The following is an 18,736-nucleotide window of genomic DNA, read 5'->3' on the forward strand; positions in this document are numbered from 1 at the left end:
TGAAGATGACGAGCTATCGATCACCAAGTCACTGCACCTGCGCCGTGACTGGTACAGCAGCATCGCAACCTTCATTGCCGGCGGTGTAGCAGGTGCTGCAAGTCGTACTCTGACAGCCCCGCTCGACCGCATCAAGCTCATTGCGCAAGAGGGACATCTCGTGCAGACACCAAAACCCTTCTCGGCGACCGCCGCCGCGAGCTCTGCCGCGAGCGGCGACTCGGCGTCCGCTAGCGTCGCCAGCACGGCCCAGACTGTCCGCCAACAGCACCCGAGTCTCCTGCAATTAGCCCGCATGATCAAGGCGGACGGTGGTTGGAAGGCGTTTTGGCGCGGCAACACGATCAACTGCTTCAAGGCAGGGCCCGAGTTTGCCATTGTCTTTTCGATTCGCCGCTACCTGTCGTCGCTGTATGAGGATGGCGTCGAGCGGGAAAAGGCGCGCAAGAAGATCTTGCTAGCGCGGTGGAAAGCAATGGATGAGCGCAGCGCCTCCATCAACTGCCGCGGGCAGGAAACGCGTGAGCTCATGAAGAGGGACACAGAAGAGCCGAGAGCTCGCACTGGGGAAACGGGGTTTCAGAGCATCATCGATGGCACACATAGCACCTGTCGCGCCGGCCATTCAGCAGTTGTTTTACCTGTATCCCCAGCGACATCCGTCACTCAGACGCTGACAAGCAACGAGGTCCGGCAGCGGGAGCGCGCCATCTCGGTGGAGGCGTCTATCCTTACCCCTCCTTTTCACAGACTGGGATGCATCTCTACACTGCCACAACTCGCTGTGAACTGCACGATCGGTGCGCTCGCCGGTCTTGGCGCGCAAGGCATTCTATACCCGCTCGAGGTGGTCAAGACGCGTGTTGTGGTGTCGCGGAGCAACGAGTACAAGGGTGGTGTGGCCGAGATTGTGCGCGTTGCCTACCGCAAGGGTGGTGTAATGGAGTTCTACCGTGGTTTCGTGCCGAACATGGTCGGCATCGTTGTCTACCGAGGCCTGGAAATGGGCCTCTACTCCAGCGCGCAGCAGTCCATCATGATATATCGAATGCAGGTGAAGAAGATGAAACGGCACGAGGCGAGCTTGAATGCGGCCGAAGTCGGCGTGGTTGGGATGTTCTCCTCCACGGTGGCGCAGACTGTTTCGTACCCATTGAATGTGATACGGACGCGACTGCAGACACAGGGCACCAACGGCCGAGCGAAGAAGTACAGTGGAATGGTAGACTGTATGGTAAAGATGATTCGCAACAAAGGTGTCACATCGTTATTTAGCGGACTGACCGCGAATTACCTCAAGGCAGTGCCGGCGAGCGCCTGCACATTTGTCGTCTTCGAATGGGCGCAGCGGCTGCTCGTCGATGATGATTGACAGGCTGCTCCCGCTCCCTCTACCTAGCCATATGCGCTGTATAGGGAGCTCGCCGTGCGCGCACGCGAGAGAGGCAGAGAAAGCCATATTTTTGTGTACCCGGTCACCAGCAAGACACTAACGTCCTTTCTTGTCTCTAACAGGGGTTCCACGGTTCTTGACAGTCGTCCCACACCGGAGGAGCACGGGTGCTGAGCTTACGAGGCGACCGGAGTCGATACTTGCCCAGCCCTGCACGGGCACTCGTGTGCACTCTGGATTCCTGCAACGGCGGCTGACTGGCAGCGACAACGTGGGGGTGCAGGTGCTGTGCTGCCCACTGCCTCGGCTAGAACTGCGGCATCCCCAGGCCCGCCAGTGCGTTCGCCCCCGTCTGTGGTTGCGACGAGGGCGTCCGACCGTGGGGTGGTGCCCGGTATGCTACGTGGGTTTTGGCGGGTCGCTGGAGGCTGACAGCGCACCTCGTTTCACGCTATGGTGTTGCACGCCGCGGCCTGAGGCGCCTTCCTGCTTGAGCTCATCCGGCATGGGCGTCGGCCCTCATCCCCCCCCCCCTACCGTGTTACCCACAGGACGGACACGACCGCCACTGCCGTGGAGCAGGACCCTGGACGCTGCTCGGTGCAGCTGCAGCCGGCTCTCGCCCTAGACGACCAGGATGTGGGCGTAGCGTGACAGGGACAGGGTGAGCTGTGGTTGTGCGTGCGTATAGTTGTAGGCGCTGCGCGAGGTGGGGTGAGTCGAGAAGAGGGTATCGGTTGCAGTGAGACCGTGTCATCAGGACACACCTCGGCGTACTGTCAGGGTCCACTGCCGAATGCCTTCCACTGGTGGGATGGCTGGGTACCTACGTCGCGGGCAGGTGATAGCGATGCATCGCCGCTGAGGTCGGCGGTGCGCTCTCGTATCGGCGTCGCCTCGGAGCGACTTGCGAGGGCGAACACACGAGTGCCATCTATAGGATGGGCAGGGTCTCGGCATGACTCGCACGTGTCCCACTGCCCGACCCTTACACGGCTTAATGATGCGGATCCTTGGCTGCCTTGGGGGATACAACCGCGTGGCAAGCTGAGTCAGCGGGTTGGCGGGTACGGTTCGAGGCAGAGGGCAAACGCAGATAGCCGAGTCGGCGGATGGCTGTAAGGCGTGTGTCTGCGGTTGCTTCGCACCGCGCGATGTGCCCCTGTGACACAGCGTGGGCGAAGTTGAGCTCGATTCCTCTTTGATGGCAAGGAATGTACCCGTCGGAGAAACACTCTCCTCGGGTAGGCGGCGGCGTCGCTCGTGTTGGGCAGTCCTGTGCACGATTGTTTTTCCAGTGGAGGGATGATGTTGGTGGTTTTCGGTGATCGTTGGCGGTACTTCCGTTCCGCTGTGGCTATTCCTCCCCTCTATCGTTGCTTGTCTGCATCGCGTTGCGCGCGTGCACACAAGAAAAAAAAGAAATCCTTTTTCGGTTTCCGTCGCTGGTCCAGGTTTACGCGATCTGGCGCTGGTGTGGTGTTTACGCGCGTGTGTTCACCTTTCTTTTTGTGTGTGTGTTTCGTGTCGTCGCACGCGTCACGCCTTTCAGGAAGCCCGAGATGCCTCCTACATCGTCTTCCCCGTCCACACAACCATTCCACACGCCGACCGTATCTTTCACTCCTGCGACTTACTCACGACGCAGGGATGAAGACCACACCCTCAGTACCTGCAGCGGCAACCGTAGAGGGAAGAGGCCAAAACTAATAACAGAGAAAGAAGAAAGAACGTGGGTTCAAGCGGCTGTGCCGACGAAAGTGGACGCATATGTGTATATGCATGTCTCAGAGAGGGTGGGAGGCGTGCTGGTAATAACTACCGAGTGGTCCGCCACATCTTCTCCCCATCGTCCCTATTACCATCACCACCTTCTTTTTATAGGGAGAGACAAAAAAAACACTCAACACGAAAGGGTCAGCTGAATGCTGCATGTTCCACTGCTAATCCCGCGCCAGTGCAGGTTTGGGCGCTGTATTGAGGGCAAAACGGTGCGCACCTGTAGCCTTTACTGCGTTGCCTGTGGTCGGTATATGTGTCAGTGCCCTTCGCGGGCATCTTCACTGCGCCCCACCACCACCGTGGGCCATCGAACATGGGCCGACGAGATATGAGCTTTGATGAGTGATACCCTTGTGTGCATGAGGCTCTTTTTTCTACTGTGTTTCTCCGCGGTCGGTCGGTGCACACAGATATGTGTGGATGTATGCCTTGTGGCTCTCCATTGCGCGCTCTCTCCCTCTCGCTTTCTTTTTCTCGATGCGGCTCTGGCGTCCTTTATACTCACCCCCTTTCCACACACTCACACACTGACGCGCACGTGCACCGCTCGGTATGTCGCACTGAGCCAGCAAATGTGTACAGCATCAGCAACGTACTCTCTGTGCGTTTCTCTGAGCAGTGCTGTCATCAGCTCACGTTTCCGTTTTTCGTGACTCCATCCTCGTATACTATTCTGTTTTTTCCTCCTCCTCCTCCTCCATCGCTCTGTTCTTCTCAGTGGCGCTGTCGTTTGTGTTTAGCTTCCCCTCTCGCTGTCTCTCCCGCTCCCTTTGTGTGTGTTGGTGTGGAGGCTTAGCGGGGCGCCTCATCTTTTCTTTTCACTTTGGTCTTTCGTTCCGTACGCCACCGGACACTCTCTCTGCTAAGCCGTACGGTGTGAAAAGGGGGGAGGGGAGGAGCCACCACAACCGCAAAACGGAAACGGCGCCTCGATTTCACCCGCAGTCCCGCTGCTGTGGACACGAAGAACAACCTACGATCGAGCTTCTTCAGGGGTAACACAGCAAGATAAAGATGCTCCCGGCAACTGACTCGATTTGGCGGGGAGTGGTCCCGGCGGACGCGGGAGCGTCGGCAGCCGCACAGCAGACAGACGGGAACGTTTCTACTCCGGCGGATGAAGCTGGCCCCCATGTAAATAGAGTCGTATCTTTCGATGATCACGGTACGACTGCCGTGTCTCTCACTGACGCGAGTGGTTCGACTATGGGGCAGCGGACACACAGCGTGGTCGTGGCGGCCCCCTCGGCCCCAGATCCGCAGCAACCGGAAGAGTTGCCGGAGCTATCCATTGAGGAGGTGGTGAACAGAACCGTGATTCACCTAGAGAAGCCGATCGAGCACATGCCAGTGATTTCTCCGCCGGAGTTGAAGCTGATCGGACGATGCGTCACCTTCAAGGGCGACACCACCATCAACGGTGAGACCTGTTCCTTCTTCTACGAGGGCCTGATTGGTACGATAAATAAGGAAACCGTCATGCTGATCCACGTGCATCGGTACACCGAGGAGGACTTCCAACTTCACAAATTAGAGTGCCGCCACGCTTTGGGAGCCGTGGATAACTTGAAGTCTTCTCAGCAAGGCGTCGCCGTCACTCGGTCGAACAGTGGTGTGGAGGGCGGTTCCAGTCGCGGCCACGGCGGCACGGCACGCGAGGAGATTGAGGCGAACTTCAACAACGACGACCTCAGCTGCGCGCGAAACCCTATCGTTCCCGAGAGCATTCAGAAGTCACAGGACAACGACAACTTCGACTTCGACCCCTCTAGCTTCAGCGTCACGGATCACCAGGAGAAGCCGGCGTTGCTGAACTCGCTCGGGGAGACACACGCGGAGGAGGCGACGCGGGTGCGCAACCGCATGCAGCAGCAGAAGGGCACGATGGGCCCAATACCGTATGTCACCTTTTCTCGATCGCACATCCATCGCGTCGAGTTTGGAGTCGATCCGCCGAGCAGCTTCTACTCAATTTTCCGTGACCCAACGAAGGCGCATTTTGACATGCAATGCCTGCGCATGTTCGTGCGGCGATATATTATTCACACCTCTCAAGGCAATAACCCACGTTGTGTCCCGCTTCGCGCCTTCATCACGTCTCGCTGCAACTGTCCAGACCTTGAGAACGATCTGCTCGAGCGCACCACCCGCGAGGAGCTCGCACACCTCATCAAGATTGACCGAGATGTCAAGCGCGTAAAGAAGAAGAAGGAGCAGAACCGCCGCAACGCGCTGCGCGCTTACAGAGCACCGCACGGGCTCTTCCGTCTGACCGGCATTCTCTTTCTCACCCATCTGCCGCAGCAAACCCTGAGCATTGCTGTGATGGAGATGATAGTGACGCTGGTGCTGCTCATTTACATGCTCACGACGATCTTGACTGCCGAGCCCAACATCGTTGGCATTTACTTCGCAAAGATTTACCCGTACGTATTTTGTACGGTTATTATCTCTGTACTGGCTACAACCTGCACTTCGCTTCACGCGGTTCGTATGTCACTTCCGATTCGTGACGGCATTTTCGTGGCGTCGTTGCGCGCCCTCTTCACACTGAGTGCCACGGCCTGCTTCACGATGGCGATGATCATCGTCGGAGGGCGTGCGAGTTATGAGCAACTTCTCAGTTTCGTGGAGAGCGATGCCATTGCACCTCGATTGTGCGGCTTCTACAGTGCTCAGCGGTGCAGCGGCATCACCATTCCGTGCACCAGCATTTACGCAGAAAAGAAGCTCTGCAGCTGCCCTCACATGGAGTACGACAGCTACCCGTGCCAGTCCATTTTGATCGCCTATGTTCAGCGAGGTCTGATTCCCATGGTGTGTCTCGCGTTCATATTGTTTGCCACCTTTTTCTTTGATGGCTACCTGCATCTACGTCTCTTCCATATTGCCCATCTTCTCGAAGGCAGATTATAGTGCACCGTACGCTTTGAGCCCGATCACTACTGGTTCATAGGGTTGCAACCCCTTCCCCCTCCCCACCCCAACCTTTCACTTTCCCCCGACTCTCTTTTCCATCACCATCCTCCGGAGTTGCCCACGTCTGTTCTTCAATTTACTCCGGTGATGGATGTATTGATACCCTTTTCTTCTTTCTGTTATCTTTCTTTTTTGTGGTTTTGCCACGGAGAAGTGAGGCATGTATTTTGTTTCAGGTGTGTGTGTGTGTCCATGTCTTGTTCACCTGCCCACACCCCACCACACTCCCTCCTGCTTTGTCCTTCATGCTCGTATCTTCATGTGACATTGCTGGGAGGCCGTGCTCCCCCAGCATGCAACGATGCCAACACGAAGAACCAAACCCACCCGCCCACCTTGTCCTCAATAACAAAGAACAACACGCCCATGCACACGCATCTTTGCCCCTCGTCTGCGCGTAGAGGGGGGGGAGCATTCATCTCGGTGTTGTTGTTCTGCTGATGTCCTTCTCTTTCGCTTTTGTTGGAGGGCCACCCCCACCCCCTTTTCTTTTATTTGTCGTCGTCGTCGTCGCTCGTGTGCCCTTCGTCCCCCGGCGCACCCTCTTGTTTCCCCTCTTCTCAAAACTCGTTCGTCAACGACTTCTGGGGCTCTGTGTCGGTGTGGAGAGCCGTGCCTTTGCGCGCAGCGAGTGGCGGGTCTGACTCCTCCCCTTGTCTTATGAGTGGAGATGCGGCGGCAAGTAGAAGCAGAGGGGAAGCACAGGGCTGGGACGAGAATTTTACAGACATTCGGGTAGGAAAAGCAGACGGATACACACAGAGAGAGATACCGACACACAGACAACCATACCATTTGGCCTTCGATACAAGGGGTCATAGGGTCCAGAGATGAATAGCGGCAGGGCTTGTCGTTGTGGTGAGCAGGCCAGATTATTTTACCGACTTCGTCATGCGAAACGAAGCTAGCGAGAACTCATTCATTCATTTTTTGATGCGATGTGTGTGGTTGTCTGTGAGCGAGTGTCTCTTCGGATGCGCTACGCCAGCCTGTTCTCGTAGTTCGAGCGAAAGCGAAGCAAACACACACACACTCACAAAAAAAAAGAAACGAATCGTCGCCTCGGCGACGCAAGGATGCGCCTCCGTCGTGTTGCTTTCGTCTCACCCTCCTTACGCGCATATAGGGCACCTATTCGAGATAGAGGCAGCTCCGCCCTTTTCTCTTCTTCAGTCTGTACGCCCCCCCCCCCCAAAAAAAAAAAGAAAACGGAAAAAAATCTAAACGAAAAAAATGAGAAGAGGTACTGTGGAAAGGGTATAGATACAAACGTGTGTGGGTGTGGTTGGATGGTGGTATGTGTGAGGGCAGAAATGGGGGCGACTCGTGATGGAGCTGAAGTCTCTTTTTTTTCGTATATCTCCCCTTCCTACCTGTACTGCTCGTTCTTTGAAAGACAACGCAGAACCGCGTGAAAGGGTTGGTGCCCTCCCCCACCACCCCCCACTCACCAATGGCATTTCACCATCGCTGTACACCTGGGTAGCGATCAAAAAGACCACCAACACCAACACCAACACCAGCACACACACACACACATATATATATATATATGTCGTCTAATTCTTTCGCAGTTTATTTTCCTTTTTTTTTAGTTTTCTCTTCCTTAAGCGTCTCGTACGTGTGTGTCTGTGTGTAAGCGCCGCTCGTTTTCGCGATCCCTTCACGAGTTTCCGTGCGTCGTTTGTAGCTGTTCTATCTTGGTTGTTCCTGATGATTTCTTGATGCCTCTCTTCGCTCTTTTCACTTTCCCCGCTCACCGTTCTTTTCACGTTGTGAACCACTCCTTTATATGACCGTGCGTGACTCTGCCTGTTCTCATGCGGCCCACCTCAGAGTTGGATCGGGATGCCGTACCCTCCTCTTTGTGGGAATGCCAAGAGCTGGCAGAGCTTGCCCTCGGATACGGCTGCGGACGCTGCGCGCCGACGGAAAGGGGCGGGCAGGGGGCTGTGGCGAGGAGGCTCGCGGCCATGATGATCAGGTTTGCACCGGCTCGCTACGAGTCGTGTCAAGGACTTGAAACGTACACGCTTCCACCTCTTGTGTTTTGTGCTTTTACTCCGACGCGGTGACGTCGAGTGTAGTCCTGGGCCGCGCCTGCGCTGTATGTGGTGGGGCTGCAGTGGGCTGAGCGACGCCAAGCAGTGCTGTGTGGCCCGGCTCCTCGACGAATCCTCGATGCGGGCCTGTGTTCTGGAGGCGTGTGAGGGGGGAAGGGGCGCATCCAGCCCCCACAGGCCCGCAAGACATTTAGCCTCCCAGGTATTCCGCATTGCGGTGTAGGCCTCCCCCCTCCTCCCCTGCGTTCCCAGGACTGACCTGGAGACACGGGATGCTCTTGGTCGGATACCCAGTGACGTGGCACGCGGCCCTCACGTCGTTGGAGTGGACGCGGACTCGCATCACCCGATGCGGGGCACGAAAGGGCGGCCCGACCTGACGGAGTCCATTCTGCACGATTGGGCCCCGTGCCATGTACATGACGTGCGCAGGCAATGACGATGACGCGCCCACACGGCACGGCGCAGACGGAGCCACGGAGACGTCCCCGCACGTCACCCTGGCGCTCGACTGCGTCATGTGCGGCTGGGACACCGTCACCGCGGCAACCCGGAAGCGCAGCAAGGGGAGGGAAGGCGGGAGCGTCCATGCCGTCGCGCCCACCACCGCCCCACCACACAGACGCACAGCTGCAGAGTATCCGTCAAGGATGCATCACACTCCGTGCCTACTAGCAGCAACCACCGCGACGGGTGTTCCATGTGGTAGGCCCGCCGTTAGACTGTTGTGGACGCGGAGACTGGCGCAGACGAAGGCCGCCCTTGAGGCGGTGCTCTCTGCGTCGCCGGAGCGCTGCCGTCTCGCGAGTATGCCCATGAAAGAGCTCGGAGGAGCAAGGGGTGTGCGATGGATGCAGGCCCGCAACGCTCTCACCGCCAGGGGCTCTCGATAGTGGGCCTGGATACGGGCTATTTGTGCTCCCCCTCCTTTCTCTGCACGTGCGCTGTGCGCGCCAGCCATGAGACAGGGTGACCGCTACCTCTGTGCGGGAGAGCAGGCGAAGGTGTTGGTGAAGATGTACGTAGAGGTGCCGGCGCGCCATCTGGGCGACACACCTGAACCACAGCAGTCCGGCTCCCGTCCTTACCGTTCGCCTGCGCCCACGACTCACATGGAGCAGTGGAGGAGCCTCCGTTTCCGTGCGGAGTCTCACAAAGGTGTGTCCGAGGCCCTCACCTCTTCATTGTGGCGGGCTCGCGGCGTGTGGAGCGGCGCCCGGTCCCCGAACGGCGCCGTCGAGTCCTCCTGACGTCCATGTCGAGAGTCGCCGCATCACATTGTGGAATGCCGCGGCCTGAGGCGCCTTCCTGCTTGAGCTCATCCGGCATGGACGTCGGCCCTCATCCCCCCCTACCGTGTTACCCGCAGGACGGACACGACCGCCACTGCCGTGGAGCAGGACCCTGGACGCTGCCCGGTGCAGCTGCAGCCGGCTCTCGCCCTAGACGACCAGGATGTGGGCGTAGCGTGACAGGGACAGGGTGAGCTGTGGTTGTGCGTGCTTGGATAGGGGTGAAGATATATAGTTATATATATTTATATTGGTGGATGCGTGTAATGTGAACATGATAACACGTTGTACTGTAATTGCCATGGTGGATGTGCTCTTGTGGTGTTGTTCGGTTCATATATTTACTGTGCTGCAGGTGATGTCTGCGGTGCTACTTTTTTTTTTATTTGCTTGTGTATGTAGGTGAGGGTGTCGTGGGGTGCTCGAATCGCTGCTTCACGGTTTGTGTGTATTATGTTTTGTTCGGAACTGGGCGATAAACCTCTGTGTGTGTGTGTGCCGGGGTAGGTGTTTGCTTATTGTTGTGGTGGTTGAGAAGGGACGAGATGAACAGTTGTGCGTATATGCTTGTATGCACCCCTCTCTACTCCTCCTTTTATTTTCCCGTGTGGTGGTTGTGTTCCGGTCTCCTGCGCGTTCTTGCGGTTGAATAAACAGCCCTTAAAAGGTTTAGGGGAACAAAGAAAAAGCGAAGGGGAAAACGTGTATGACTCCTTACAAGCAAGAGGGAGCCTTCGTTGGCAAGACGTAGCTGTTGAGACTGTCTGTGTGTAATGCCATTCATGACACACCGCTGGCGCTCAACACTGCCCACGTCGTTCTGTCTGCGAGGATGTGTGGACTACAGTGGCAGCGCTGTCTGATGGTTCGCTCCTGTGTGTGTGCACCCCATCAAAAACATGTGAGAAGAGAGGCATGTCGAACGTCACGAGATGTCCTCAGAACCCAACCACAAGCCACCGGGCAAACAAGAACACAAAGGGTGAAGCCCGCAGTGTGCTTGTGCCGCTGCGAACTCTGCCTCGCCTTTTCTTCCCGCTTTCCCTATCCCTATGCGTACATAATGCATCTCCTTGGGTTTCGCGGCACCGATACCACTTCTCTGTCTTCCTCCACGGATGTACTCCATCAAATCCGTGCCGTTTGGTGCAACCGAGACTCGCACGTTTGTACGCCGCTCGTTCTATTTGCAGGACACTAGCGGCCACTGTAGCTGGAGGAGTTTTTCCTTTTCCGCTCCTGCTGCTCGTGCACTCGTGCGTTGCGGCTCCACTCCAGCTGGCGATGTGTGTTTCACAAGTCCTCTCTCTTGTTCGCACAGCTACCCCAACACACACACAGGCGACCTAAACGAACTCTCCATCCTGAAGCCTTTTCGCACCATGTTCACTGAGCGAAACAGGACGTACAGTACCAACGTCAGCTACGCAGTGTGAGCTGATAGTGCCCGTTCGGCTACGTGCACTACCAAAGCGGCGTGAGAGCGATCGGTCAGCACGTGGGGCTGTCGACGATGTGGTTTTCTCTGTGTGTACCAGTTTTGTGCCTTGTGGCGGTGCGTGTGCGTGCGCCGTGTATGATGACAAAGTCCTCTCTACTACTACTAGCGTCCGATGCGTCGCTGACGATCACCGTTTGAACTTCATCTTTCGCTCCGATCTGAGGGCGCACGTGTGTTGTCTGTCTGTCTGTGTGTGCGTGTGTAGGTGTGGCACTGGCGACTGCTGTGTGACGTCACCCCAACCGCTGCTCATACGTCGTTGCCCATCGTATAGCGGTGATATTTGTGGACGGAGATGGCGCGCGCGTGCGTGCTGGTGTGTGTGCGTGCTCTGCTGCGGGTAGCGCGGGGGCGTGAGTGTTACTGCTCCGCCTTGCTGGTGTATCTCTTGTGTGGTGGGGTCTCTCTCTGACGGGACGCGTCTCTGGTGAGCGCCGAGCTTTCGTCGCCCCGCTAGGCTTGAGGCGTGTGCCAGTGGGGGCTGCTGCTGATGGCGCGTGCGCCTGGCTGCTAGGCGTGCGTGTCTCTCTCTGTCTCTCGCTCTCTTGTGTGTCTTGCCGTGTGCGCCGCGTGATGCCATGCAGGTATGCTCCTTTGTCGTAGCGCCGCGGCGCTGTGCCGACAGACATACCACACACCATCCCAATGCTTAATTCACTTCAGCTGAGGGCGCCGCGCGGTGACAATGTCGGACTTGTGTGTGCGTGCGTGTGCGTGCTCCGTGCTGTGCGCACCAAGGAATGACGGCTGTGGTGCGCATCGCACGTGCTCGCGGAGGACGGGCCTTTCACGGATGAAGTCAACGAAACAAAGATAACCTATTCCCTTTGCTGCCTGTGGCGCGAACCGCAGCGCCGCACTCTTGCCGTAGGAGCCGCAGTACGCGCAGGGTGCGAGGCATGTGGCTCTCTGCACGAATGCATCACTGCGAAGGATCGTTCACGTGCTCAGTGTACGTATCTCTTTTTCCCTTGAAATACACCCATACCGCACACAATTCAGAAAAAATCTCTTCTACGCGTTTCACCGGTTTCTTTTTTTGTGCGTGGTGTACGCCGTGCTCGCTGGTAGCTGTACATGGATCTTGGATGTGGATGTATGGCGGCGCCTCTTGTGGTAATCATTTAGTCACATCTCAAGCGGACAAAGTCGTCAGCAGGCAATTCCCCTTTCACGCTTCCGTTGCATCTGTGTTCGATTTCGGTGCTTTTTTCAACGACGTGTGCGCGCACTTTTGCCCCCTCCCTTTGAGCGCACGTTAGCCTCCACACACACACACACACACACGCACACGAAGCAGTGAGGAGTGCGAAGACACGTGGATTCTCTCAAGTGACGTGATCAAGATACGTGGGTATCTTGCCACCTTTTTTCTCGCGCGCGCTCCTCCCACTGGGAATGAATTTTGAGAATGCCGTCCAAGCCCGCTGATGGTGCGCTTCCTGTGACGAAGGATGTCGTGTCCGTCGTCTTCGGGTCTGTCAAGGAGTACAGCAAACTCTCTGCGCAACTTCCGCTGGACGACTACGATTATCACCTTGCCTTTCCGGGATTCCGCAAGCATATTCGTGATGACAGTGAAACTCTTATTGCGCTCATGGACGCATGTACGCGGATGCTTCCCAAGCGGCGGCGCACCAGTCTCTCCGCGGAAGCGGATCCGCGCAGCGGCGCCTTTCACCTGCTCGAGACAGAGCGCACCACGGTTATGGAGGCAGTCGACTCGCTGCTAGAAAGCGTCGACTCTCTTCTGGACGAGGTGAAGGGGCGTAGGCTGGACGCACAGGAGCAACTCTCCGTCACGTTCGGCTCTGAGCTTGAGGTCTCACAGAATCGGGAGGGGGGTGTCGTTGTTGCCGAAGCGGCTAGCGCGCGCGCAGGCGTCCTGCGTCTGGCCCACATACGGCGCCCACAGCTTCTTTTCGGCACCCCGGTCGACAATTCAGCGGCGCCGTTTGTGCCGCGCTACTATGACGCATCTGGGCAGTATCACGTTGGGGTGGCTGGTCAGCACCCTTTCGAGTCTGTTATCAAGACCTTTTCCGTCCCGGAGTCTCAGATGCTCCCGCGGGCGGAGGTGCCGCCGGTGCCGCTGGACGCATGCCCGCTCACGTTTGTGGACACGACTGCGGCGATGCAAGCGATGGTCGCGAAGTTGTTGCTGTCGAGCGAGATTGCCGTGGACTTAGAGCACCACGACTTCTACAGTTACCAAGGCTTCACGTGTCTCATGCAAATCAGTACCCGCGAGGAGGACTTCATCGTGGACTGTCTGAAGCTGCGCTCTTCAATGGGGGCGCTGGCCCCGGTGTTCCTGAACCCGTCGATTCTGAAAGTGTTTCACGGCGCCCGGGAGGATATTCGGTGGCTGCAGAAAGACTTCTCCCTCTACGTGGTGAACTTCTTCGACACCGGTGTGGCGCTGCAGACGCTCCATATGCCTTACAGCCTCGCCTTCGCCGTCGACCACTTCTGCCAGGTTAAGTTGAATAAGAAGTACCAGACGGCAGACTGGCGTGTGCGCCCGCTGTCGGCAGAGATGGTGCACTACGCGCGCCAAGACACGCACTTTCTCCTCTATGTACATGACCGATTGAAGGCACTGCTCTTGAACAGCGAGGGCCGTGCCAGTATCGGCAGCCTGCTCGTGCACGTCTACAACGAGAGCAAACAGCTCTCTCTACAGATCTACGAGAAGCCGAACGTGGTGCCTGAGGAGACGTACAAGATTGCACTCGGCCGCAGTCTCAGTGGGCTGAACAAGGTGCAGGAGAAGGTTGCGTGCGACGTCTTCAACTGGCGGGACTCGGCGGCACGTGAAGTGGATGATTCACCCATGGCCGTGCTGCACCTTTCCTCGGTACTGTCCATTGCGTCTAAGCTGCCAACGACGGCGAAGGAATTGCTGCGATGCTGCGCGCCAGCCACGGCGGTCGTGCGCGACAATGTCGCCCTCCTCGTGGACTTGGTCAAGGATGCTGTGGCACGTGGCGAGGATGAGGTGGTAACGAACCTGCGCCCGACCCTACCTAAAGGAGAATCAGCCGAGGACAGGGAAGCCGGTGCGATGACGGCGGCTAGCAAGGAGTGGAACTTCTATCGTGCCCTCTGCCCCACAGGCGTGCACCGTCCCATGACGGGAACCCTTCCTTCCTTGGCCAGTGTGGTGAAGACCTTGGCACCAGTCGAAGTGTCGCAGGAGGAGCGCTCTGCCCTTCTCTCGCATACGACGCCGTCGCCGTGGTTCACCGCGATGCAAGCCCTGTCGCGTGTCCTCGCCACACGTCCTCCGCAGCACGTTGACCTTCCAGGTGCGGATGTGTTTGCTGCCCGCCAGGCAGCGGCCGCAGCGGCTGCAGTCTCCGTAGCAGCGGCCCAGGCCTCCAAGACTACTGCAGAGGAGCGCAAGGAGAGCGGCGCAGTCGCCAACAGTCGCAGCTGCAGCGCCAGCGAAGTGTCTGAGAAAGCTGAAGAGGATGAATCGACGGCGGACGCCACCACCGCCGCACCGGATGCCGAGGCGACGTCCGACCCCATCATACCTCTCGACAAGCGGGCGTTCTCCATCAAGCAGGAGTACGGCATCGGGTCCAAGGCACACGCCAAAATGGGTGGCAAAGGAAAGACACGTCGGAAGAAGTAGTTTGCGCATCGTGGTCTTGGCCGCTTGTTTCCATAAAATCTGCGACCGAGCGTCTCTGACACGAAAAGCGCACACAAAGCCACCGCAGCTGCGTGACGGCCGGGGCTCTGCGCCACGTGTTTGTTTTCCGCTCTCCTCTTTCGCGTGCCTGCCTGCATGTGTGCTAAGCGCCGCCTCCATGCGGCGCCGTCACGTAAAACCGCCAAGGGGAAAAACGAAGAAAGAAGGGGGATAGGAAACACATTCAACCATCACCCACGACGACGTAAAATGAATGAAAGAAAAGCGAAGCGAAGCAAGTGCGAACACAGCACCTTTAAACGAAAACACACAAACACACAAGCAAAGAAAGGGGAACCGAACGCGGTGATCAGCGGTGTGCGTGCGCGTATCGGTGTAATGCAAGCGCGAGCTAATGTGCGCAAAGGAAAACGTGGAACACACCGAGGAGGCTGCACGGCACCATCTTTGACTCGTTCTGCTGTGAAACGGTGTCTTGGGGACGGAGCGCGCTGTCACGGCGGCACGCTACCGTGGCTTTCGTCCTACTCGATTCTAGCTCTCAGCGGCGGGGGAACATAAAGCTTTTTACGCCTCATATGGTCTGACAGCCCTGCGTAGTGGCAGAGTTGTTCTACATTTCTCTGGTTGCAACGTTGCCAACGGCGCTTCCATGTGCATCCCTCTCTCTCTTCTCTTACCGACGAACCTCGCGGTGCTCATGGGGTGACCGTTTTCCTCCCTGTGCTTCTCGTGCCTCTGTTGGCAAATGATCAGGTGGTGTCTACCCCGTCGCAGAACGGCGGACTTGTCCAGTCGCCTCCTCACACACGAGTTTCTGTGTAAGTTTTGTGTGTTTTGTGCCTGCGTCGTCGGTGGCGGCTTCCGTGTGGAGACAAGGTCTTGAGTACGTCGAAACCAAGGAAGGCGCACAGACACACCGCTTTGTTTCGCTGTGGGTGGGGTCACCTTGGAAGGAGGGGAGGGGGAGAAGGTTCACCTGCTCCGATCATATTAAAGCAAGTGCACACGTAGCGCGCAAGACGGAGTATGCCGCTTAATCGGGAGCTGTTGGCGTCCGTGAAGCTGGAGCCCGTGAGTGACTCGAACTGGGTGGAGGAGGGACATGATAAAGTGAATGACGGTCGCTCCGCCGGCGCGGACGGCTCCCTGCACCCCGCCTCCGAGGCCGACGAGAATGACGACCAAAACACAGCCACCAAGAATGTTATTCACTGCCTGAAAATAGCACTAGAGCGCGGCATCACGAGCATCTCACTGCCCGAGAAGCAGCGGCCGTTGAACCCGCAGAAGGACTTTTCGATCGAGTCAACCATGCACTTCAGCGCGTCTCGGCCCGCCAAGGGGGTAGCCTGCTGCGGCGCCCAAGCCACGGGTGTGAAGGAGGCGCGCAACACACAGATGAAAGATGCCCGCTCGTCCATATTAGGCGGGGTCTACCGGCAAACAAACCGTCCACGAAACGACATGTCGCGGATTATCTCCACAGACAATGCCATTTTGAACACCGAGGGCGACCTTGACCGTGACCACGGCGGCTTGACGACTTCCGGTCCAAACTTCGATTCATCGTTCGCACGCGCGCGCCGTGCCTATCGCTCACTGACAAGGACGCAGACGTTTGTGGACTTCTCGTCGGATGATGAGGACGATGAGGACGAGGAGAACATGCCACCAGTGAGCTTTACCTTTACAGATTTTTCGCCCATGTGCTACCGCCACATCCGCGAGTTCTTCAATGTAGATCCGAAGGCGTACTGCGACGTACTGCGCAACAGCCGCTGGCACAGCATCCCAACACCAGGCAAGTCGGCTGCGCAACTCTTTTTCTGCGGTCGCGATTGGGTGATCAAGACAATGACGGAACAGGAGAGCAACTTTCTGCGCAAGATCCTGCACCGGTATTATTATCATGTGCGCGACAACCCTTTCACCTTACTCACACACTTCGTGGGCCACCATTGTCTTCGCATCGGCACGAAGACGCAAAACTTCATCATTATGCAAAACGTCTTTGCCACCACCAACACGATCCATGAGAAGTTTGACCTGAAGGGCAGCACCATCGGCCGCTTTGCCTCGGACGCTGAGAAGCGCCGGACAACGTTCACGCAGAAGGACCTCGATATCAACAGTCCGTTGCATATTGGCCTGGAGCGGCGGAATCTGTTGATTGAGCAGATCAAGAAGGATTGCGAGTTTCTGAAGCGATCCATGATCATGGACTACTCATTCCTGATTGGCATACACGTTTTGCCGTCGCTCGGTGATACCTTGTCCACTGCGACCTCCGGAGGGTCGCTAGGTATGCTGACGCGCACTGTGACGGACGGCACACTGCGCACGAACCCGGGTCTGGGGTACACCGGTGGAGGGGAGCGGCCAGATAATTCCGGCGCTGATGGCTCTGAATTGTCGCGCAACGGGTCTAGGCTAGACGGCCGCTGCTTCACGGCTGATCAGGGTGGCATGATGAGCAACAAGGTGCCTGGACTTCGACAGGAGATATACTACATCGGCATCATTGACATTTTGCAGGAGTACAACGCGCGTAAGGCTCTCGAGAATGTTGTGTGGGGGTCCCTGTACGATCGAAAGCGCATCTCTTGCGTCCACCCGAACGACTACGCAGGACGGTTCATCGCGTTCATGTCATCCATCATTGTTTAGCCCAGCCTGATGGCTGCACCCGGGGGTATGCGGCGAACCCCCGGGAGAGTGCAACAGGAGTGCGGGAGATACCCCAAAAAACCGTGTCTGTGGCGGGCACAGCACCGCGCGGTACATCGTCTCTGTGCACTCTAATGGAAATCTTTCAGTCTTTTTCTCTGTGTGCATGTGCTTTCGTCGATCCACATCTCCGCCACAGGCTGTGCGAGTGCGTGGCAGAGAACAAAACCAAAAGGCTGACCACATCCGCGGTCTTGTGCCAGCGCCCAGGCACGCGCAGACGTGTGCAACTGCATGATTACGTGCGAAAAAAAAATGTACCAGAACCTGTACTGTACTTGTCCTTTTCTTTTGAGTGCCATGTGAGCAGGCTGCGCTTGCTTGCTTTCAGCACCCTTTCCTCCCCCTCGTCTGGAGTGGTTTGTCGGCTCATCCCAGATCAACCGGACAGCGAAGATAGTAAGGGCAACGACGATGATGAAAAGCTTCCGGGCACCATTCCTCTGCACATCTTCGCCATTACCCCTTTTCTTTCGTTCGTGCCTGGGCCATTTCGTATTTTTGTCGTGACGTTCATCCTGCTGTAAGACAGAGCGGAACCCCAGGCTGTACCGACGAGTATGCTCAGGAACAAGCGCAGCGGTGCCTGACTTTGGTGACGCACCTTGCTCCTCCCTTCTTTTGCCCGCTTTCGCAGCGGATGCGCTCACTTCGCCACGTGCGTGTGGCATTGATGAGCCCACGGCGACGCTCTCCACTCGTCACCGCACCTTTCATGCATACGCGTCTTTTCATTTTGTCACTCTCTCTCCCCCTCCTCGCATCTTTCGCATTGCCGTTTACATGACGCTCCCGTCGCTGTCCCCGATCCTTTTCTTGGGCACGGCAACACAAGCGAACCCACACCGTCCGTCCACGCCTCTCCTTCCTTTTTGTTTCTTACCGCTGAGGCACATATACAGGCGTGTGTCGGCTCCTTCGCAACCCTCCTGTCAACACATGTAACTGCCTCCCCACCCCGCAGTCACGCTGTACTCCATAGATCATCTGTGAACCACATTCAATCACCGAAACACACATACACACACACACACGACGCGCACGTGCACCACCGTATAGCCTCCCGCTCCACTTCCCACTCGGCTTGCCGCTCCTCTGCTATCGTCTTTCCGTCTGTCGGGCTCTCTGCACGTCTCCGAGGTTCTGATAGCTGGCTAGTGGTTCTGGCGATCTCTCTCTCGTTCGGTTTTCGCGTCTCCCGCGTCACTCATCGCAGCGTCGCTTGTCTGCACAATCCCGTGAAACGAGAGCGCACAGCCCTTGCAGCTTTCTCGCGTCTCCTGAAATAGGTCTGTTCCCCTTCGTGGCTCTACACCTTTCCGTTTTTTTTTC

General features: G+C 57.2%; 4 protein-coding genes across 4 annotated transcripts; all 4 read left to right on the forward strand.

The window, feature by feature from the left end:
• Positions 1–295: 295 nt before the first annotated feature.
• Positions 296–1,372, forward strand: LMXM_33_3060 (mitochondrial carrier protein-like protein; the record flags this gene model as incomplete). Its single annotated transcript, XM_003878813.1, has 1 exon — positions 296–1,372. The coding sequence occupies one exon, from the start codon at positions 296–298 to the stop codon at positions 1,370–1,372; it is 1,077 nt and encodes a 358-aa protein (XP_003878862.1).
• Positions 1,373–4,189: 2,817 nt separating this feature from the next.
• LMXM_33_3070 (conserved hypothetical protein) lies at positions 4,190–6,091 on the forward strand (the record flags this gene model as incomplete). The annotated part of the gene is made up of 1 exon (XM_003878814.1): positions 4,190–6,091. One exon carries the CDS (start codon positions 4,190–4,192, stop codon positions 6,089–6,091), a length of 1,902 nt encoding a protein of 633 aa, XP_003878863.1.
• Positions 6,092–12,421: 6,330 nt separating this feature from the next.
• Positions 12,422–14,653, forward strand: LMXM_33_3080 (putative exosome subunit rrp6p homologue; the record flags this gene model as incomplete). The annotated part of the gene is made up of 1 exon (XM_003878815.1): positions 12,422–14,653. The coding sequence occupies one exon, from the start codon at positions 12,422–12,424 to the stop codon at positions 14,651–14,653; it is 2,232 nt and encodes a 743-aa protein (XP_003878864.1).
• A 1,050-nt stretch (positions 14,654–15,703) lies between these two features.
• Positions 15,704–17,344, forward strand: LMXM_33_3090 (phosphatidylinositol-4-phosphate-5-kinase-likep ro tein; the record flags this gene model as incomplete). The annotated part of the gene is made up of 1 exon (XM_003878816.1): positions 15,704–17,344. One exon carries the CDS (start codon positions 15,704–15,706, stop codon positions 17,342–17,344), a length of 1,641 nt encoding a protein of 546 aa, XP_003878865.1.
• Between the last annotated feature and the right edge of the window lie 1,392 nt (positions 17,345–18,736).

The sequence above is a fragment of the Leishmania mexicana genome, chromosome 33 (genome assembly GCF_000234665.1).
Source record: "Leishmania mexicana MHOM/GT/2001/U1103 complete genome, chromosome 33".
In the NCBI taxonomy this organism is placed as follows: Eukaryota; Euglenozoa; class Kinetoplastea; order Trypanosomatida; family Trypanosomatidae; genus Leishmania; species Leishmania mexicana.